We start from the raw sequence: 23,949 nt of genomic DNA on the forward strand, positions 1-23,949 counted from the left end.
GAAGATGCGTTAGTATATGTTGTGTGCATATAACACTGCTGGCACATGGTAAACATGATATGAGTGTTTATAATTATTGTCATTATGATTATTACCTAATATGTTTGAATATGCAGAGAGGAGATTTAAACAACTGTGAAGAATCTGGACTTGAATCATTGATATGTATCTAGTAAAGCAAAGAAATGACTAAACCAGAAAATTATTAATCCCAGGGAAAAGAAAGAGTTGTGCGGAAACAGTAATCACAGCATAGACACTATGTGATCCAACTCTAAATAGTCACAGTAATAAACACTTATGATGAATCTGATCAAAACAATATTTATAGGCAAACGTTTATGTTGGTGGGGGTGTATGGAAAAGCTAAATCTCCACCTTCCATAATGGAAAGTCAACAGATAATTTAAGCCAAAATTAAAAAAAAAAAATTGAATCCATTGAAAAGATTAAGAATGTTTGCCTCCAGCAAGCTGGAATCTGGCAGAAACAAAGCAGGAAAGAACCATTCTAAAAGTCAATTTAGACCTGAGTGGCTCAGTCAGTTAAGGAACCGATGGCTCAGGTTATGTTCTTGCAGTTCGTGAATTTGAGCCCGCATTGGGCTCTGTGCTGACAGCTCAGAGCCTGGAGCCTGCTTCGGATTTTGTGTCTCCCTCTCTCTCTGTCCCTCCCCCACTCATGCTCTGTCTGTCTCTCTTTCTCTAAAATAAACAAACATTTGGGGCGCCTGGTTGGCTCAGTGGGTTAAGCTTCTGACTTTGGCTTAGGTCATGATCTCACGGGGTTCATGAGTTTGAGCTCCACCTCAGGCTCTCTGCTGCCAGCGCAGAGCCTGCTTCAGATTCTGTCTCCCTCTCTCTCTGCTCCTCCCCTACTCATGCTCATGCTCTCACTCTCTCTTTCTCTCTCTCAAAAATAAACAAACATTTAAAAAAAATAAAAAAAGCTTGTTCCTGAAAGGAACAGTATTCTGGAGCCAACTGGCTGGCAGTAAAGAGGGAATCACAGTATACAAAAAAACCCATCAAACTCCAGAGGAACTTAAACTACAAAATCCAGGTCATTATAGTAACTGTACTGGGTTATAATGGAAAAAAAAAAGTTAAAAACATGTAAGTAGGGGTACCTGGGTGGCTCAGTCAGTTAAGCATTCGACTTCAGCTCAGGTCATGATCTCATGGTTCATGAGTTAGAGCCCCACGTAGGACCTTGTGCTGACAGCTCAGAGCCTGGAGCCTGCTTCACATTCTGTGTCCCCCTCTCTCTCTGCCCGTCCCCCACTCACACTCTCTTTCTCTCTCTCTCCCTCTCCCTCTCTCTCTCTCAAAAATAAACATTAAAAAAATAAGAGAAAAAATAAACATTAAAAATGAAATAAAATAAAATACGACTTACAGAACTGTTTGACACCCTTTACCACTTGTAAATAAAACAAAAAACTAATTTCAAATTACAAAGTGGCAAAAAACATTCACAAAAATATACAAGAACCATAAAGGGTCATGAAACTTAATATTAAAAAAAAACTTTAAAAAAACCATAAGCTATGAAACTAGAAATCAAGTAGAAACACTCTGGAAAGAACACAAACACATGGAGGCTAAACAACATGCTACTAAGCCACAAATAGTTCAACCAAGAAATCAAAGAGAAAATCAAAAAATACATACAGACAGATGAAAATGAAAACACAATGGTCCAAAATCTTTGGGACTCAGCAAAAGCACCTCTAAGAGGGAAGTTTATAGAGATACAAGCCTATCTCAAGAAGCAAGAAAAATTTCAAGTAAACAACCTAACCTTACATCTAAAGGAGCTAGAGAAAGAAGAACAAACAAAGCCCAAAGCTAAGGAAGGAAGGAAATAATAAATATTAGACCTGAAATAAATGGGATAAAGACCAAAAAAAAAAAAAAAAAAAAAAAAAAAAAAACAACCCAATAGAAAAGATCAATGAAACCAAGAGCTGGTTCTTTGAAAAGATCAACAAAATTTATAAACCTTGAATCAGACTCATCAAGAAAAAAGAATATTCAAATAAATAAAACCAGAAAAGAAAAAGAAGAAATAACAAGCGACATCACAGAAATACAAAGAATCGTAAGAGAATATTATCAAAAATTACATTCCAACAAATTGGACAAGCAAGAAGAACTAGATACATTCCTAGAAACATATGATCTCCCAAAATTGGATCCAAAAGAAACAGAAAATTTGAACAGACTAATTATCAGCAATTAAACTGAATCAGTAATCAAAAAACACCCAACAAACAAAAGTCCAGGACCAGATGGCTTCACAGGTGAAATGTTTAAAAAAGAGTTACTACCTATTCTCAAACTATTCCAAAAAATAGAAGGGGGAAGAAAACTTCCAAGTTCATCCTACAAGGCCAGCATTTCCCTGATACCAAAACCAGACAAGGACACTACAAAAAAAGAAAAATACAGGCCAATACTTCTGATGAACATAGATGCAAAAATCCTCAACAAAATATTAGCAAATGGAATCCAACAATATATTAAAATCCTAACCCATAATCAAGTGAAATTTATTCCATATATCACATTAACAAGAGAAAAGATAAAAACTATATGATCATTTCAATAAATGCAGAAAAAGCATTTGACAAAATACAGTATTCATTCATAATAAAAACTCTCAATAAAGTGGGTTTAGAGGAAACATGCTTCAACATAATAAAGGCCATACATGAAAAACCCACAGCTAACATCATAGTTAATGGTAAGAAACTGAAAGCTTTTCCTCTAAGATCAGGAACAAGACAGGGATGTCCACTCTCACCACTTTTATTCAACATAGTACTGAAAGTCCTAACCACAGCAATCAGACAAGAAAAAAGATATAAAAGGCAGCCAAATGAGTAAAGAAGAAATAAAATATCACTATTTGCAGATGACATGATGCTCTATATAGAAAACTCTATAAAGACTTCACCAAAAAACCAGTAGAACTGAAAAATAAATTCAGTAAAGCTACAGAATACAAAATCCATATATAGAAATCTGTTGCATCTCTATATACTAATAATGAAGTAGCCAAAAAAGAAATTGAGAAAACAATCCCATTTACAATTGTACCAAAAAAGAATAAAATACCTAGGAAAAAATTTTACCAAGGAGGTAAATGATCTGTACTCTGCAAACTATAAAACATTGATGATAAAAAAAAAAAAAAAAAAGAAAAAAGAAAATAACACCACCAGGGGCGCCAGGTAGCTCAGAAGGTTAAGCATCTGACTCTTATTTTGGCTCAGGTCATGACCTCACAGTTTCATGAGTTCAAGCCCCACATCGAGTTCTGCGCTGGCAGCATGGAGCCTGCTTGGGATTCTCTCTCATCCTCTCTCTCTGCCCCTTCCCCATTCATGTTGTCTCTGTCTCTCTCAAATAAATAAGTAAACTTGAAAAAATTGAAAAAAGAAAATGACACAAACAAAAGGAAAGATACACTCAGATCATGGTTTGGAAGAATTAATATTTTTTAAATGTCCATATTACCCAAAGTTAGCTATAGATTCAACACAATCCCTTCAAAATAGCAACAATTTCCACAGAACTAGAATAAATATTCCTAAAATTTGTACAGAACCACAAGACACCAAATAGCCAAAGCAGCCTTGAGAAAGAAGAACTAAGCTGGAGGTTTCACAGTCCTGGATTTCAAGATCTACTACAAAGCTGTAATAATCAAAATATCATAGTACTGACAGAAAACCTGACACACAGATCAATGGAACAGGAAAGAGAGCCCAAAAATAAACCCACATGTATACGGTCAATTGGTCTATAACAAAGGGAGGTAAGAATATAGAATAGGGAAAAGACTGTCTTTTTCAGTAAATGGTACTGGGAAAACTGGACAGCTACATGCAAAAGAACGAAAATGGGCCACTTTCTTACAATATATGCAAAATAAACTCAAAATGGATTGAAAACCTAAATGTAAGACCTGAAACCATAAAACTTCTAAAAGAAAACACAGGCACTAATCCATATTTATGGATATTTCTCCTGAGGCAAAAGAAACAAAAGCAAAAATAAACTACTGGGACTATACCAAAATAAAAAGGTTTTGCACAGCAAAGGAAACCATCAACAAAACAAGAAGGCAACCTAGCGAATAGGAGAGGATACTTAAAAATATATATCCAATAAGGGGTTAATATCCAAAATATATAAAGGACTTATACAATTCAACACCAAAAAGGTCCAAATAATCTGATTCAAATCTAGGCAGAGGACCTACATAGACATCTTCCCAAAAAAGACATCCAGATGGCCAACAGGCACATGAAAAGATGCTCAACATCACTAATCATCAGGAAAGTGCAAATCAAAACCACAATGAGATGTAACCTGACACCAGTCAGAATGGCTAGAATCAAATAATAAGTGTCGGTGATGATGTGGAGAAAAGGGAACCTTCGTGCGCCGTTAGTGGGAATGTAAATGGGTACTACCACTTTGGAAGACAGTAATTACTCAGAAAATTAAAAATAGAATTACCATATGATCCACTGATTCCACTACTGTGTATTTACCCAAAGACAATGAAAATACTTATTCAAAAAGATATACGCACCCCTATGTTTATTGCAGCATTATTTACAATAGTCAAGATAAGGAAGCAACCCAAGTGTCTGTCAATAGATGAATGGATAAAGAAGATGTGGTACACACACACACACACACACACACACACACACACACACCATAAACAATGGAATATTACTCAGCCATAAAAACGAATGAAATCTTGATGCACCTAGCTGGCTCAGTCAGTGGCGTGTGTGACTCTCGATCTCGGGGCTGTGGGTTTGAGCCCCACACTGGGTGTAGAGATTACTTAAAAATAAAATCTTTTAAAAAAGAATGAAATCTCACCATTTATGACAACACGAATGGACCTAGAGGCTATTATGCTAAGTGAAATAAGTCAGACAGAGAAAGTCAAATACCATAGGATTTCACTTATCTGTGGAATCTTAAGAACAAAACAAAACGAACAACCCAAAAACCAAAACAAACAGATTCTTAAAGACAGAGAACAAACTGGTGGTTGCCAGAGGAGAGGTCAATGGGGGAAGGAGCAAAATAGATAAGGGGGAGTAAGAGGTACAAACCTCTAGATATAAAATAAATAAGTCACAGGGATGAAAAGTACAGCATAGGGAATAGAGTCAGTAATACTGTAATAACATTGTATGGTGACAGATGGTGAGTACACTTATGGTATCTAGTAATGTATAAAACTTTCCAATCAATATGTTGTACATCTGAAACTAATAGAACATCCTATGTTAATTATAGCTCAATTTAAAAAAGTCCATAAGCTAAGATAAATAAAACAGCAATAGACAAGAGAAGGAAATTCACACAAGGGAAAGGAATGACCAATAAAAATTCCCTCATTATGCTGCTTGATTAAAATACAAGTTGTACAAATTAAAATAATCAGATACTATCTTTCATTCTGGATGAGTTCCTGCCCCTGGGCACCCTTTCCTCCTCACCTCACACGAGTTGTCACATCTCCCCACAGCCAGAGCCAGGGATGGCCCGGGAGAGCTCTGGTTGGCTGGCATGTTCCCGCTGGGCCTCAGCCCTCTAGCTCTCTTCCTGATGCTCCTCCCAAGAGCCGGAAGCCAGGTGGGGTCCGCGGACTCAAACAGAGCTGCTGGGGCCGGAAGGAAGTTTCTGCAGCCTCCGCTATGGGGTCTGGCCCGCGGGCTCAACAGAGACTCCAAGAAACCTGGAAAGACAGTGTCCACATAGTCAGTCATTCAGCAGTCACCCCACGAACACTTCCTGGAGGCACCCAAGTACAGTTCCTGGCACTGGATACTGCGGGGTAGACAAAGTCCAGTCAATATCGATTCTGGTTATTCGTCAAAATGGAATATGAGCAAGACCATGAGATTTAGATTAAAATTAATAAAGGCTTACATTCTAGCTCTGCCAACTTTTAGCTACAAGAGCATAAAAATGTTTCTTCATTTTCTCTCTCTCAAAAATATTTTTAAAAAATTAAAAGGGGCACCTGGGTAGCTCAGTCGGTTGAGTGTCCGACTTCGGCTCCGGTCATGATCATGCAGTTTGTGGGTTTGAGCCCCACATCGGGCTAGCCTACTGCTGTCAGCGGGGAGCCCGCTTCAGATCCTCTGTCCCCCACTCTCTGCCCCTCCTCCACTTGCACTCTCTCAAAAATAAACATGTCAAAAAATGTTTCTTCATTTTCTTTTCAAAATGAGTCAAAACTACCTCATGAGGCTGTGAAAATTAAATGCAGTGCTGTTCATAAGACACAGCACCAGGCTGGCCCAAGTAAACATTTAATTCATATTAGCAAGCATTGTGATTACACGGAATCATGGAATATGCAAAAGCTGGTACCTCCCTGAATTTGCACAACAATCCTGTCCCCTACATGTTGCCATAATCATTATTATTTCATTTTATGCACACAGAAACAGGGATTTAGTGATGTTAAGTCAAACCCAGTCTACCTGGCTTCAAAGCTCACATTCTCAACACTACAACACAGTACCTTTTGTGTGGTTGGCTTAAAATAAACAGGGTTCTGTTTAACAGATGTTGAAAACATGACTGCGGTTTGGAATAAAAAAAGAGGAAAGTTTCTTAAAACAGAAGAGATACGCCATAAGGAAAATATTAATAGCCTGGGACTGTAATGTTTTAATTACTTCAAAATATTCAGAGGTAAAACTGTTTCTCCTTTTACGGGGTCTAGGGAGGAGAGGATGTCTCTGTGTCTATGTTGAGGAACAATTTTATTCTGATCAACTAATGGAAGCACTATAGATTTAGTCATTCTTGGTAGGAAAGGGAAAGTATCCTTTATAAAATGAAGAGGAACAGAAGTAAGAAAGACAACAAAAATAAGAAATGGGATAAAGAGGCAACAAGAAAGTAAATAAGGAGTAAAATAAAAGGCATGATCAAGTTGAATTTTAAATACATAAACATGTTATACCAAAGAAAGAGGGACTATGCTTTCTTTTCTTATGCGCATTAACTTTTATAAAATTCCACCAAATAGTTTGGCCAGGAAGGAAATCTGGTAGATGTTTTTATACTGGGAATTGACAGGCTACATTGTCTGATCATAGTATAAGATGTTCAATATAGGGGCGCCTGGGTGGTTCAGTTGATGAAGTGTCCAACTTCAGCTCAGGTCACGATCTCGCTGTTCGTGAGTTCAAGCCCCACATTGGGCTCTGTGCTGACAGCTCAGAGCCTGGAGCCTGCTTTGGATTCTGTGTCTCCCTCTCTCTCTGCCCCTCCCATGTTCACGCTCTCTCTCTCTCTCTCTCAAAACTAAATAAACATTATAAAATTTTTTTAAGATGTTCAATATCATTAGTCATTAGGGAAATGCAAAGCAAAACCAAAATATTCTATTCATTAGGAGACTGCTTCACATCCATCAGGATGGCTAAAATAAGGGGGGGAAAAAGACAGTAGTAACAGGCATTGGTGAGATGCAAATCAATTGGATCATATATTGTCAGTGGAATTGTAAAATGGGATAGCCACCCTGAAGAACAGTTTGGCAGTTCCTCAAAATGTTACTCATAGAGTCACCATATGATCCAGCAATGCCACTCCTAGGTACCTAGCCAAGAGAAATGGAAACACACGTCTGCTCCAAAACTTATATACACAACTATTCACAGCAGTATTAGTCACAGTAGCCAAAGTCTGGAAACCATATAAATGTCCATCATCTGAAAATGGATAACCAAAGTTTAGTATAGCCATACAATGGAATATCATGTGGCAATAAAAAAGAAGTATTAATACATGCTACAACATGAATAAACCATGAAATCACTATCTTACTTGAAAGAAGCCAGTCACACAAGACCACAGATTTTATGATTCCACTTATGTAAAATATTCAGAATAAGCAAATACATAGACACAGAAACTTGATTAGTAGTTGCCTAGGCTGGGAGTGTGGGGTGGCGTGAATGGTGAATATCTGCTAATGTGTACCAGGTTTCTTTCTGGGCTATTGAAAATGCTCTAAAATTAGACTGTGATAATGATTTCACAACTCTGTGAATGTACTAAAAACCACTGAACTGTATACATTAAATGGATGAATTTTATGTTACTGGAATATATCTAAATCTATTTTGTATAGCTAAATAAATCTGATTTATTTTTTAATTTGTACTTTTTAAAATAAATCTGTTTTAAAAGAAAAGGAAGGCATTTCTAAATAATCCAGGGTAAGTGGGAAGTCAATACAGAAGCCACACAATTTTTACCAGAAGTCATGGGACACACTAAAGTCATATAGAATGAAATTTACACCTTTAAATGGTTGATTTTAATTAAAAATAAATATAACAACAAAAGAACTATGTGTTCAGCCTAAAACATTAGAATTAGAAAAAACAAAACTAGGCAAAGCCCCCTCCACCAAAAAAATAAAGTAGTTGCTAATAAAAATTAAATCTTAAATAATTCAAATAAATATAATAGGGGGTTTAAAGAAAACAAAGAGCTAGTCCTTTGAAATGACCAATGTCAGAGATAACCCCATGGCAAACCAGATAAAGGAGGATAGCTTAAAACATATAATAGGTATAGATATAGATGTAGATATAGATATAGATATCTTTCCCAGATAAGGCAGTGTTTCAAACTACTTATTGTGGGATATTATGCATAAATGTATAGCAACATATTTTCATATTGATGTGAAACAGGTGCTTCCCTAGCAAGGTGTAAATTAACAAAGTTAATACAGGGAAAAAACAAAAGAGAACAATAAATGTATAAGAGACCAGGAAAAAAAATGACATCACACAACAAATACAAATAGTAAGACTCTGAGATGTAGAAAGGAAAGGCAGATAGCCCATGGATCTCAGGGTCTGAGGAACAACACAGTGGTGAGTTCCCTAGGTTTCCTTTTCCTCCCATATATCACAAACAGGGCACTGGAGAAGCTTATAACTCAGAACTGTCAACAGATACAGAGACAGAAACTCTGAGAAAAGCCTACTTCCCTTAATCAAAGGACCAAGAAAAGGGTGGACTAACTAAACATATCCATCCCATTCCAGCCAAATACTAACAGAATACACTTTCTCTTCAAGCACCCATGCAATATTCTCCAATACCTACCACACCCAGGGTCATTAAACAAACCTCAGTAAATTGAAATCATATAGTGTATGTTCTCTAATATCATCAAACTGGAAATCAATACAGAAAGATAACAGGAAAGTGTCTAAACACTTGGAAATCAAACAATAATTTCTTTTTTTTTTAATTTTTTTTTAACATTTATTTATTTTTGAGACAGAGAGAGACAGAGGATGAACGGGGGAGGGTCAGAGAGAGAGGGAGACACAGAATCTGAAACAGGCTCCAGGCTCTGAGCAATCAGCACAGAGCCCGACGCGGGGCTCGAACCCACGGACAGTGAGATCGTGACCTGAGCCGAAGTTGGACGCTTAACCGACTGAGCCACCCAGGCACCCCAATAATTTCTATATAATCCATGGATCAATGGAAATTAAAAAGTAATGAATTGAAACTAAAAACACAACATATCATAATTTTTTGGATGCAGATAAAGCAGTGTTGAGAGGGAAATTTATAGTACTAAATGTTTATATTAGAAAAGAATTAAGATGGGGTGTGTGGGTGGCTCAGTTGGTTGGGTGTCCGACTTCGGCTCAGGTCATGATCTCATGGTTCCTGGGTTCAAGCCCTGCGTCGGGCTCTGTGCTGACAGCTCAGAGCCTGGAGCCTGTTTCAGATTCTGTGTCTCCCTCTCTCTCTGTCCCTCCCATGCTCGTGTTCTGTCTCTCTTTCTCTCAAAAATGAATAAATGTTTTAAAAAATTTTTAAAAGAAAAGAATTAAGGTCTTAAATCAATAATTTAAGCTCCCATCTCAAGAAACTAGAAAACTAACAAAGAAAACTCAAAGCAAGCCAAAGGAAGGAAGTAATAAATAAAAGAGCATAAATCAATAAATTTAAAACACTTACCAAATTGTTGAATCACTCTATAGTACACCTGAAATAAACAAAAATAGTTGAGAAAAAAATATATATGTAAACACAGGAAGAAAGAAAGAAAGAAAGAAAGAAAGAAAGAAAGAAATTGAAAACAGAAAAACAATAGAGAACAATCAATGAAACCAAAAGCTGGTTCTTTGAAAAGATTGATAAAATTGGTAATCCTCTAGTAAGACTGAAAAATATAAAAAGAAGATACAAATTACCAATATCAGAACTGAAACAGAAGATATAACTACAGACGCTAAACTTTCCATTAAACGGAAAGTGAGGGAATACCATAACCAACTTAAATGCACATATATCCAACAATTTGGATGAAATAGTCCAATTCTCCACAAAACACAAACTCCCACAACTCACCCACTATTAAATAGATACTCTGAAAAAAATAATCTCAATAGTCCTATAACTACTATAGAAGTTGGAGCCATAATGAAACAGCTTCCAAAAGGAAATGTTCGAGCCCAGATGGTTTCACTGGAGAATGCTACCAAACACTTAAAGGAAAATTAGCATAACTCTACACAATCTCTTCCAGAAAATACAAAACAAAAGAATACTTCCCAACTCATTCTATGAGTTGTGTATTACCCTAATTCTAAAACCAGACAAAGACAGAACAAAAAAAAAACAAAAAACAAAAAACAAAACTATAGACCAGTATCTGTCATAAACTGAGTCTCAAAAATTCCTCAGAAAAAAAGCATTAGCTAATCAATTCCTGCAACATATAAAAAGAACTATACACCAAAACCAAGTGAGAATTATTCCTGGAATGTAAGGCTGGTTCAACATTCCAAAATAAAGAATAAAGAACCTAAAAATAGCCCCACACAAGTATGGCCAATTTATTTTTGACAAAGGCACAACACAAGTCAAGGAAGTAAGGCTAGTTTTCAACAAATGGTGCTTGAGTAATTGGACATCCAAACAGATGAGCTTCAATCTAAGTCTCACACTTTATACATTATTAACTCAAAATGCATCATGGACAGCAGGAAAGAGAAATGCACCAATCACCATCACACTGGAGAGTTTCCCTCTCTGTCAGTAACAGGAGAAAAAGACAACAAAGAGTGCAAATTTTGTATGACACAGTTGACAACTAAACAACTAAATATTATTTCTGATTAAAATACGGAACATTTATAAAAATTAACTATGGCCTAGACCATGAGTGTCTTCCTATTTCAAGGAGGGAGCTTCACGTAGCCACTTTTCTTACCACAGAAGACTAAGGTTAGAAATCTATTAAAAAGATAAACTTTTGGAAACTAAAAACGCACTTCTAAGTAACTCGTGGGCAGAAGAAAAATCAACTCTTAGGGAACACTCAGAACATAATGCACCAAACCTTGTGGGTCTTGGAGTGAAGTTCAGGATCTTAACGTTGACAGAAGAGGAAAATAATGATCGAATCATCCAACTACGGTTAGACAACCGACTCTACCACTGACCACACAGAACTCCCCAACACTCACCCTCCCTGGGGACCCATCACCTCCACATCCCTCCGACACAGTGCAAAGAGATCCTCCCGACAACTATTGAACCACTGCTGAGAACCGTAGCTGCTTCCGGTCACCAACCCTAGCACCGCCCCTTCTCAGGGTTTGGGGCGAGGAACGAAGGGGGCGTGGTTCTGCACACGCGCAAAACCACATTCGAAGCCACTGTCAGCCCAAAGTCAACGTGGGGACGTTACGGAGTCGGTGCTTTGGCGCATTCAGTGCCCCTCGCCCGAGTTATCAAGCGGGGAAAATGGCCGCGCCCAGGTCGCGCTTCCCTGTGGGGTGCGCCATGTTGGGGGAGTGATCATTCCGTAAGGAGGGTGGGGAAGCCTCTAAACTCACGAGGCAGAGCAGTGGAGCCATCTCACAGATGGCGCAGAGCATGGGTGCGAACGTTATTCTGGGCGGTCTTCCTGGGGGAGGGGGTCTTTGCATCTGTATTCTGGATCTATGCAATAATGTTCAGAGAAGTTGAAGGGCCTCTGGAAAGACGCAGACGTGCCAGTGGCTGTTCTCTCCTGGCAGATACCACAGGATGAGCAGGGGGAGAAGTCAGACAGGTTTACAGTCCCCTCCTGGAACATACCACGAAGGAAGAAGGGGAAGAAATTGGGGGTGTGCAAACCCTATTAGGATGTAGCACTGGGGGGAAAAGGGGAGAAGTCAGTGTTAGATTCCCCTCTGCTGTGCTTGTGGGGGTTGGCTGTGGAGGTCTGAATGCTCCCATTAGTCTACATTATCTCCCACTCCAGCAAACCCAGATAAAATAAAAGGTATAAAATAATATATCTTTTGATTTTTTCTTAATCTAAAGCAATATGGCAATAAAAGCATCTTTAGGGAACCATTATTTTTATTTCCACATAAAATAAAATCTGCATAGTGATAGTCTCTTTGAAAATGTAGTTTTAAGACAAGACCGATTCTGCCTGACTTCAGCCAGTTTGTTGTCCCTAATAGTACTTCTCATATAGAAATTCTGGAGATGCCTATACCCTTCTAGGAGATGTCACTGGGCAGAAAGAGAAGAAGTCCCATTGCCATTACCTGGGAATGCATACTTTTCCTTCAAAACCAAGTTCAGATATCTCCTCCTCCAGGGAATCCTCCTGATCGAGGTAGAAGGCCTTTCTGTGCCCCGCTGAAGGCCTTTCTGAATCGTCCCGCTGAAGGCCTTTCTGAATCGTCAGGTGAGGAAGATGTTTTGAGAGGAACTGACACAGTCTCAGGTATGAACTTGCTGGATGCTCTCAGTCCAGTCACATCCCCTCTGGGTCTCAGTTTAACAATCTGGAATGTAAGGGTGTCCTACTCAGCCTAAGACCATCTGGGACTAATTTGTGGTCTGAAAGATCCATCAATCAATGAGGGAGACCACACACCAGAGGAACCACGGATTATTTCACTAATCAAAGGAAAAGATAGAGTTATAGGATTCTGAAAACTGGTGAAGTTCAGATGAAATATAAATGAAAGTGTTTTGGTAACATGAAAGCAAAACAAGGCCGTATGTGAACTGCAAAGTGAACCGAGTCCTGTTTTTTTGGAAACGATAAAATTAAGATAGATGTAGAGTGTTGTGTCTAAGTACCCTTATCTCTGTTCAGGTTTGAAAATCTTGGCTGCATTTTTGGGTCTAAGTGACTTAGAGTCTCCAGCAAGAGTAGGATGTTTCATTAGTACTGATACCGTTTTGAATGGCAGTTTTTTGATAGTCTACGATTGTAGAGAAGGAAGTTTCCTGGCAACTAAGAAAGTAGTAGTCACTCAAAATAGAGCTCTGTGTGACATTACAGCTGCAGTCCTTGGGAGAAATAATGTTTCCTGTTAATTTTGCATCTGTGATTGTTCTCCCAGCCTGATGAATGGCAGGGCAGGTTTTTATAGTCTGAGATAATTTTTGCTTTTTACAGTGTTGGACTCTCTAATTATTCCAAATTCTCTTTCTACATCTATAAGCCTGGTCTGAGAGTTTATTGAATGAATAAACGAAGAAGAAATTGAATCAAGGGTAGCATGTCTGGCATGCAGACACTTCTATACAGAGCTCCAAGAATCAGTGTTAATGAAAAAAGGGGGAGGCAGTGCCTGAATGGCTCATTTGGTTAAGCCTCCGACTTCAGCTCAGGTCATGATCTCATGGCTTGTAAGAAAGATAATCATATTAAAATGATTTCCTGATATATAAAACATTTCAGTGGTGATCTACAGGGATACCTTGAAGATATCTCAGGTTTGGATCCATACCATTGCAATAAAATAAATATTGCAATAAAGTGAATCAAATGAATTTTTTGGATTCCCTGTGCATATAAAAGTTGTGTTTACATGGGGGCCTGGCTGGGTCAGTCGGTTAGGCCTCCAACTTTTGGCTCAGGTCATGGTCTCATGGTTCTTGAGTTTGAACCCCACATTGGGCTTCCTGCTGTCAGCGCATAGCCCCCTTCAGATCTTCTGCCCCCCCCGCCCCTCCCCCTGCCTTCTCTCTCTCTCTCTCTCTCTCAAAAATAAAAAAACACTAAAAAAGAATCACTGTTAATGTTGTTGAACATCCTAATAGTACTACGGTTATGTTTAAAAAAATAATAGGTCATCTGTTAGACCATTCCAGAGAAGGAAAGATAGAGCCAATAAACATATGAAGAGATGTTCAAAGTCATTAGAGATCAGAGAAATGCAAATCAAGACATAATGAGGTTATGTTTTACACCCATTCAATTTACAAAAATTTCATTCCGTAAATACCAAGAGGATGTGCACCCACAGGATCTTTTTGCCCTGTTGAAGGAATGTGAATCAGTGTAACAGCTTTAGAAAGTAGGCATTCCCTCCTACAGTGAATATTTACATATCTCACAATCCAACCAGTCCACTCTTAGGAATATACCCAAAAGAAACACTCTGCACAAACCTAAGATATGCATGACAATCTGTCCACAACAGCAAAACCAGGAAACAAAAATGGATGCTCATCAACAGGAGTCAAAATGAATAAACCAGAACAATGCTCAACAATATGGATGAATATTAAAGGAAAAGAGCCCTGTAATTCCCAAAAGATTACATAAAGAATAACACACTTTCACAAAATTAAAAGCTACTAGTATAAAGAACATAAATTATTTAGGATTGTGTGTAGTTGTGATAAAATCATATTAAAAAATAAAAGATTGATGAACTTGGGATTCAGGATGATGTTTACCTCAGTTAAGGGGAGGCAGGGCAATGAATTGGGGGACCACATGGACAGATGGGGGTTATTGTCAAGGCCATACAATGGGTTGTAGGCACATTAAGTACTAACCTTATTATTAAAACTATTTAAATTAATTGGGAAAATTAAACTGTTAGATAAAAATCTAAATATAAAAAGAGAAAGTCGGCATGGAGAAAAGTGCTGTCCTTTCCTTGAATGGGGCAAGAAAATCTTTGGCCCCAGCCAAGAGATGCCATCCAGTGGTAGGATGAGCAGAGAGGCAGGAACTCCAGACCTTGACACTTACTGTAGCCCCTGACAGAGATGCTCTGGTTCCATTCCACCTGCTCAAGTGTCTTTTCTTTAGATGTCTTTCTTTCCTGACCTACCCCACTACTCTCTAGCTCCTCACCATGCTTTTGTTTTCTTCATAGCCTTCCTTTAAAACATTTTTAATGTTTTTTTATTATTATTTTGAGACAGAGAGAGATTGAGAGAGCAAGGAGGGGAGGGGCAGAGAGAGAGGGAGAGAGAGAAGATCCCAAGTAGTTTCCCCACTGTCAGCGCAGAGCCTGATGCGGGGCTCCATCTCACAGAGATCATGAGTTGGACGCTTAACTGACCCAGCCACCCAGATGCCCCTACCCTTCCTTTTTACCGGAAATGATTGTATTCGTGTGCTGTTTGCTCCTTTACTTGTTCACGCTGATAATGAAGTGATTTCTGCTTCTCACGTATGTGGAGTAATCAACTACTTTATTTTTGGTATCTCCACCACACATGCAGAGAGCAGTAAAACACAACCAGGTTCATCGTCTTAAAAGATTACTTATTCCCTTCAAAAGACTCTGCAAGCATCTCTGAATGACACAACTAGTTACAAAATTGACTTGGTAGGAGTAATGCAGGAAACAGTAAAAAGATGCAGAACGTATAAGTATATATAAGACCCTATTTGTTCTTCCATAAAATATCTGTTGATCACCAGTCACTGCTCTTGATGCTTGATGTTTGGCAAAACAAAACAGGCCCTAAATTCCTAGCTTCATGAGCCCAGCATCCTAGTGGGAAAGAGGGCAATAAACATTGTTTATCAAAAGTTGATAATTGCTAAAGGGGATGGATGGGACAGTGACATGAGTTAGAAATGTGGGAGGGAGGGGAGTTGCCACGTCAAATAGATCAGTCTCCTTTTTTTTTTTTTTAATTTCAGAGACAGCGTGAGGAAGGGAAGAGGGGCAGAGGGAGAGAGAGAAAATATTAAGCAGGATCCACGCTTAGCACGGAGCCCTATATGGGGCTGGATCCCATGACCCTGGGATCATGACCTGAGCCAAAATGAGGAGTTGGACACTCAACTGACTGAGTCACCCAGGAGCCCCTAGAGATCGGAGTTTCCTTTTAAACTCTACAAATGACTGTCTTGAATCCTGGAGCAGGCCAGTTGTGAATCTTCCCATTTATGCCAACGTCCAGTTGAAAACAAGTAAGAATGCAAGGTCAGAATATTTTCACATCTGCAGCTAAGGACATAATGATGAGCACCTCTTTGTCCTACAGTAAATACAAAGATCAGGCTTCTGATCAGTCTTGTCTTGCACACTTTCTTTTAGTAGATGAAAAATATTTCACAACATTGTAACATATCATCTGTCTCCCACTGGCAGAGATAGAACACTTCATGAAAGCATCAGGTTCAATGGCTAAGCAGGAACCTCAGCTTACTTATTCTACACCCAGCTTTTAATTTTTATTTTTTAGGTTTTTTAAATTTTTTTTAATTTTTATTTTTGAGAGAGAGAGAGAGAGAGGAGAGAGAGGAAGAGAGTGCAAGCAGGGGAGGGGCAGAGAGAGAGGGAGACACAAGATCTGAAGCAGGCTCCAGGCTCAGAGCTGTCAGCACAGAGGCTGATGCGGGGCTCAAACTCATGAACCGTGAGATCATGACCTGAGCCGAAGTCGGACGCTCAACTGACTGAGCCACCCAGACGCCCCTTTAAGTTTTTTTTTTTTTAATTTTTAAGTAATCTCTTCGACCAATGTGGGGTTCAAACTCACAACCCTGAGATCAAGAGTTACACACTCTACCAACTGAGCCAGCCTGGTGCCCCTACACCCAACTTAAGAAAAAATGTTTTGTTTTATTTATTTTTGAGAGAGAGAGAGAGAGAGAGAGAGAGAGAGAGAGAGAAAGCAGGGGAGGGACAGAGGGAGAGGGAGACACAGAATCTGAAGACAGGCTCCAGGCTCTGAGCTAGCTGACAGCTCAGAGCCTGATGCAGGGCTTGAACTCATGAACCATGAGATCATGACCTGAGCCAAAGTCGGATGCTTAACCAACTGAGCCACCCAGGCACTCCCCTACACTCAGCTTTTTAATGGAAAATTTTTACATTACACAAAAGTTGAAAGAATTGTGCTATGAACATTCAAATGCCCTCCACCTGGATATAATAACTGTTACCTTTTGCCACATTTGCTTTATCTTTTTATACATACGTACATACATACAGGCCCCATATCATTTAAAAATAATGTCCAGGGGAGCCTGGGTGGGTCAGCATCCGACTCTTAGTTTGGGCTCAAGTCATGATCTCACGGTTCATAAGTTCAAGCCCCATGTCAGGGTGGAAGCTGACAGCTCAGAGCTGGGGTTCTCTCTCTCTCTCTCTCTCTCTCTCTCTCTGCTCCTGCCCCCCTCAAATAAATAAACTTTTATAAATAAATAAATAAAAATAATTTCCAAAGAAAATTATTTAAGGCATTGAAGGTTGTATTCAGCTGATGGGCATTAGGTAACACCCTGATTGAAGCAGGATTAGGGTTTTTATAGGGGAAAGTTGAATATGTATCTTTGCGGTTTGGGCTTAGGTGATAGTTTTATGTACTTTAAGGGAAACTCACAGTTAGAGGGTTGCTCTTGTTTTTGTTCCCCTCTCTCGATGAGAGCCACATACCAGAAGAACAGCACTTTCTGAGAATTATTTTTGTAAGCTTTGTGGCTTATCTGCTAGTCAAAGTTCATGCTGGAGGGGAAGGGATAGATAACGAAAGGAAGAAAAAGAAAGAAAGAAAGAAAGAAAGAAAGAAAGAAAGAAAGAAAAAGAAAGAAAGGGAGGAAGAAAGAAAGAGGAAGGAAAGGGAAGGGAAGGACTCTGGCATGTTTGTTTTATAATACCTTTCTACAGTAAACTGTGGACATCATGCTCCCTAAAGGCTAAATACTCAGCATGTATCTCCTGAGGGACTGAATACACAAACAGATAATGGCTAGACCATATACAGTTGATCCTTGAACAATGGGAGTTTTAACTGCGGAGGTCCACTTACAGGCAGAATTTTTTCAATAACTACGGTATTGTAAATGTATTTTCTCTTATGACTTTCTTAATATCATTCTCTTCTCTAGCTGACTTTATTGTAAGAATACAGTATATAATACAAAGCACATACAAAATATGTATTAATCGACTGTGTTATTGGTAAGGCATCTAGTCAACAGTAGGCTACTAGTAGTTACATTTGGGGCAAATCAAAAGTTATTCCACTGTGTTGGGGGAAGGGAGGTCGGTGCCTCTAACTCCTGCGTTGTTAAAGGGTCAACTGTATATGACAATAGAACTCTGACCTACGAGCTCTGTAGCAACAAACCTGGGAAGCCAAACCGCTACCCCTGCAGCAATGGGTCTAGATAGTTAGGATCTGGTCAATGACCACCAGCCTCCTTATTTTTTGCCTCCACTCTCCACTTCCGGCTCAGGTCCAACCAGAGAAAACCAAATCTGCTCCCCAAACCAATCACCCAGGATGCCCCGCTTCTAGTTAGCTTGCCTACAGCTTCCCCATGCCAATGGCTTTGCAATTAGGGCACACCTGAAGCCTTCCCTTTTCTTACTGTAAACTTTTCCCATTCTTCTGTTTGCCTTTGAATCTCTGCCAAAAGGCAAGTGACAATGTTGAACTTCCTTGCTATAGCAAGCTTGGAATACATGGCCTTTGCTTTTCTCTTTTGGTCTGTCTTCATTTATTTCCACAAGGCATACATGAAGTCTTTCCTTCTTTCCCTATAAAACTTTCCCACGTGATAGTGACTGACTCCCTTGCTATAGAGACCTGTGTAGTTTCTGTTCTCATTTCGGTGATCTTTGTATATTTCCACGCTCCTAAGAACAAAGACTTTTTTTTTACATAGCCACGAGCCCATTCTCACATCTAAGAAATTTAAGATATGATTTTCAATTTAACTTAAAAATTATCATATAGCAAAATTAACTTTTTGGTGTCTAGTTCATTAATTTGAATACATGTATAGATTTGTGTAACCACCACTGCCATCAGGATACAGAAAAATTCCATCACTTCCCCCCAACTCCTTACAAACACCTCATCACGCCTAAGAAATTTAACAAGGATACAATAATATTATGCATCCCAAATTCAAATTTTTCTAATTATCCTCAAATTTCTTTCCAACTTTTTAAAATCCCAAATCCAAACAGGGTTCATGCATGACATTTGGCATTGTGCATAGCATCATGCCTCTTTAGTCTCTTTAATCCAAGAGGATTTTCCCAGCCTGTTTTGTCTGTCATGACCTTGATATTTTTGACCAGCATTTGCCAATTGTGTTGTAGATGGTTCTGCATTTCTGATTGTTTCCTCATGAATAGATTCAGGTCAAAGAGCTTGGGTAAGAAATCTGCTTGGGTGATATGTCCTTCTCAGTGAGTCATGTCTGGAAACGTGTGTCCATGCATCCTGTATTTGGTAATGCTAAGTTTAACTTCTTCATTGCAAAGAAATCTTTTTTCTTTTGTATTTAATTACTTACCCGTGGGGTGATTCTTTGGGGACACTGTGAATAATCCTTTCCCTCAATGTATTAGTTTGCTAAGGCTGCCATAACATAACACCACAAAGTGGGTAGCTTAAATAACAGAAATCCATTTTCTCACAGTTCCAGGGGCTGGAAATCCAAGATCAAGATGCTGGCAGGTTTGGTTTCTCCTGAGGCCTCTCTCCTTGGCTTGCATGTGGTCCCCCTCTTGCCACATTCTCACAAGGTTGCTCCTCTGTGTACCCGGTATCTCTCTGTAAATTCTAATCTCCTTTTATAAAGACACCAGTCTTGGGGCACTTGGGTGGCTCAGTTGGTTAAACGTTCCACTTCAGCTCAGGTCATGATCTCACGGTCCGTTAGTTCAAGCCCCCAAATCAGGCTCTGTGCTGTCAGCTCAAAGCCTGGAACCTGCTTCAGATTCTGTGTCTCCCTCTCTCTCTGCCCCTCCCTCACTCTCACTCTGTCTCTGTCTCTGTCTCTGTCTCTGTCTCTCTCTCAAAAATAAATAAACATTAAAATATAAAGACACCAGTCAGATTGGATCACCTCTTTAAAGACCCTATTTCCAAATATGTCATATTCTTGGATACTGAGGGTTAGGGCTTCAACATACAAATTTGGGGGGAACAAAATTCAGCCCACAACACTCAGTAAGCATTCACAAAATAGTTTTATCATCCATTGATGATCTTTGCCTAAACAATGATTAACTTGGGGTTTGCAAAATGGCGGTTTTCTAATTCTTTATCTTTCTATATTTATTAGTTGGCATTGTTCTGTAAACAGTTTCCTGGGGTGCCTCGGTGGCTCAGTTGGTTAAGCGTCTGTCTCTTGACTCAGCTCAGGTCTTGATCTCAGGGTTGTGAGTTCAAGCTCTGTTTTGGACTCCACGCTGAGTGTGGAGTCTACTTAAAAAAAAAAGAGTTTTCCTTCCTCTTGCATGTTTGTTTGTTGAGAATTATTATATTCATGTGCCACCATCATAATGTATTTGCATCATAATGTGTACATAATACACAATTAGTGCTTAAGAAATATCAGTGCAATTAATGAATAATAAGTACTATCATAACATTCTACTAGAACTCCTGGACACAGTCTGTACTCATAGATTCCAGTTTCCCTCCCAAACTGCAATTTGTCATATATACTAGTCCCCTGATTTTTCTTTGTCTTGCTCTGAAACCGTGTTTATTCTTACTTCTAATGTTACATCTAGATGTTTCTTGATTCTGTTGACTGGAATCATGCTGATCATTTGATTTCATTGATTTCTTTGAGTCCTACTGATGAACACTTAGATTTTCCAGTATTTTCTATTTCAAACAATGCCACAATGAACCACCTTGTACTATACCTTCCAAATATGTATAGGTGTATTCCTAGAATAGAGTCCCAGAAATGTAGTTTCTGAGCCATAATTAAATGCATTTAGAATTTGCTGAATATTTTCATATTCACCTCCATAGGATTGTATCACTTTGACTACCCCCCAACTATAGATGAGAGTGTCCATTTTCCCACAACTTCACCAACAGAGAGAGTTGTTAAATTTTTAGATTTTTGCCAATCTGATAAGTGAGAAATGATATCCCAAGTATAGTTTTAATTTTCATTTCTCTTAGTATGAAAGTGATTGAGTATCTTTTCATATGTTTAAAATCATCTGTATTAGTTTTTCTCTTAATGATTTTTGTCCATGTTTAGTTCAATTAATATGATGATTCATACTAATATTCCTCAAAAATTTTAAACTCCCTTGTAGTCCTCCTTTAGCCTTATTTGGTTATGACATAATGTTCTTTTAATGTACTGTTGGATTCTGTTTTCTAATGTTTTACTTAGGAACTTTTTTCTTTGATGTTTCTAAATTAGAATGCTCTAAATTTTTTATTTTTCTGCAGAACTTTACAAGTCAATATACACACATGTTAACATCACTACAATCAAGATAACAAATATTTCTATCACTGCCCCCCACCAAATTTCTTCATAAGTTCCTCCATCCTCACTTCCAAATAACCACTGATGTGTTTTCTGTCATTAGAGATTCATGTGCATTTTCTAGGATATTATAGAAATGGAATAATACAGTGTTTCTCTTCTGTCTCTGGCTTCTTTCATCCAGCATAATTATTTTGAAATCATTCAGGTTGTTCTGTGTGTCACTTACTTTTTATTGCTGCATAGTATTACATTGTATGGATCCATCACAATTAGTCTATCCATTCAACTCTTAATGGATCTCTGTATTCTTCCCAGGTTTGGGCTATTATAAATATTCATGTATAAGTCTATGTGTGGACATAGCTGTTATATCTTTTGGGTATATATGTAAGAGTGGAAAGGCTGGGTCAATGGTAGGTATATGTTTACATGTTTAAGAAACTCCCAAGCTGTTTTCCAATGTACTTTTACAATTTTACATTCCCACCAGCAGTTTATGATAGTGCCAGATGTTCCTCATCCTTGCCAATGCTGGGCGAAATTGTCGTTTTAGTTTTAGCCATTTTAATCGATGTCAAGTGATATCTCATTGTGGTTCTAATTAGCATTTTCCTGCTGTCTAATGAATCTTTCTGTTTGCTTAATGGCCATTTGTATGTTTCCTAAGGAGAAAGCTTAGATTATTGATGTTAGTCTTTCTCCTTTTCCAATATTCAATATTCAATATTCAAGGTTACAAATTTCCCTTTAATACTAGAGGAGGCCAGAGACAGCAACCTCTTTGACATTGGCTATAGTAACTCCTTACTAGACATTTCTCCAGAGGCAAGGGAAACAAAAGCAAAAATGAACTATTGGGACTTCAAAATAAAAAGCTTCTGGGGATGCCTGGATGGGGTTCAATTGGTTAAGTGTCCAACTCTTGATTTCGGCTCTAGTCATCATGTCACAGTTCCTGAGATTGAGCCCTGCATCAGGTTCTGCACAGACAGTGAAGACCCTGCTTGGGATTCTCTCTCACTCCTCTCTCTGCCCCTCCCCTGCTCACACTCTCTCACTCTGTCAAAAAAGAAAAAGAAAAGATAAAAAGCTTCTGCACAGCAAAGGAAAACAATCAATAAAACTAAAAGGTGACCTATGGGATGGAAGAAGATATTTGCAAAAGACATATCTGATAAAGGATTAGTATCCAAAATCTATAAAGAACTTCTCAAACTCAACACCCAAAAAAAAGAAATAATCTAGTTAAGAAATAGGCAGAAGACATGGACACACATTTTTCCAAAGAAGATATCCAGATGTTAAGAGATGCATGAAAAGATGTTCAACATCACTCATCATCAGAGAAATACAAATCAAAACCACAATGAGATACCATTGCACCTGTCAGAATGGCTAAAATTAAGAACATAGGAAACAAGAGATGTTGCGTGAGGATGTGGAGAAAGGGGAACTCTCTTACATTGTTGGTGGGAATGCAAACTAGTGCAGCCAGTCTGGAAAACAGTATGGAGGTTCCTCAAAAAGTTAAAAATAGAACTACCCTATGACCCAGCAATTGCACTACTAGGTATTTACCCAAAGAACACAAAAATACAGAATCAAAGGGGCACAAGCACCCTGATGTTTATAGCAGCATTATCTACAATAGCCACATTATGGAAAGAGCCCAAATGTCCATCAACTGATGAAAGGATAAATACACAAACACACACACACACACACACACACACACACACACACACACACACACACTGGAATATTACTTAGCCATCAAAAAGAATGAAATCTTGCCATTGCAATGATGTGGATGGAGCTAGAGTATATTATGCTAAATTAAATAAGTCAGTCAGAGAAATACAAATACCATATGATCTCACTCATATGTGGAATTTAAGAAACAAAACAGATGAACATAGAGGAAAGGAAAAAAAAGAGAGGGAGGCAAGCCAAGAAACAGACTCCAAACTATAGAGAACACACTAAGGGTTGCTGGAGGAGAGGTGTGGGGGGGGTGGCCTAAATGGGTGATGGTATTAAAGAAGGCACTTGTTGGGATGAGCACTGGGTGTTATATGTAAGTGATGAATCACTAAATTCTACTCCTGAAACCAAGATTACACTATCCGCTAACTAACTAGAATTTAAATAAAAACTTGAAACATGTAGAACAAACAAATAAACAAAAACACCACAAATTTCCTTTTAAACATTGCTTTCACTGTATCCCACAAATTTTCATAAGTTGTATTTTTCGTTTTTGTTTCCTTCAAATATATTTTTAAGTTTATTTATTTTGAGAGCGAGACAGAGCATGCAAGCAGGGGAAAGGCAGAGAGAAAGAGGGAGAGAGAGAGAATT

At 38.5% G+C, this 23,949-nt stretch overlaps 1 protein-coding gene across 3 annotated transcripts in view; it reads right to left on the minus strand.

The window, feature by feature from the left end:
- Nucleotides 1-11,687, minus strand: part of ZNF81 (zinc finger protein 81) — an 83,948-nt gene extending 72,261 nt beyond the window's left edge. Inside the window, exons 1-3 of one of the 3 annotated variants that reach the window (XM_081793193.1) lie at nt 11,576-11,687; nt 10,062-10,089; nt 5,540-5,778 (exon numbers count right to left, since the gene is read on the minus strand). In XM_081793193.1, coding sequence (XP_081649319.1) covers nt 5,540-5,611 — 72 coding nt within the window. In that variant the 5' untranslated portion in view covers nt 5,612-5,778; nt 10,062-10,089; nt 11,576-11,687. The other 2 variants (XM_081793194.1, XM_081793195.1) reach the window with 2 other exon arrangements.
- Nucleotides 11,688-23,949: the final 12,262 nt, after the last annotated feature.

The sequence above is a fragment of the Panthera onca genome, chromosome X (genome assembly GCF_046562875.1).
Source record: "Panthera onca isolate mPanOnc1 chromosome X, mPanOnc1 haplotype 2, whole genome shotgun sequence".
Lineage (NCBI taxonomy): Eukaryota > Metazoa > Chordata > Mammalia > Carnivora > Felidae > Panthera > Panthera onca.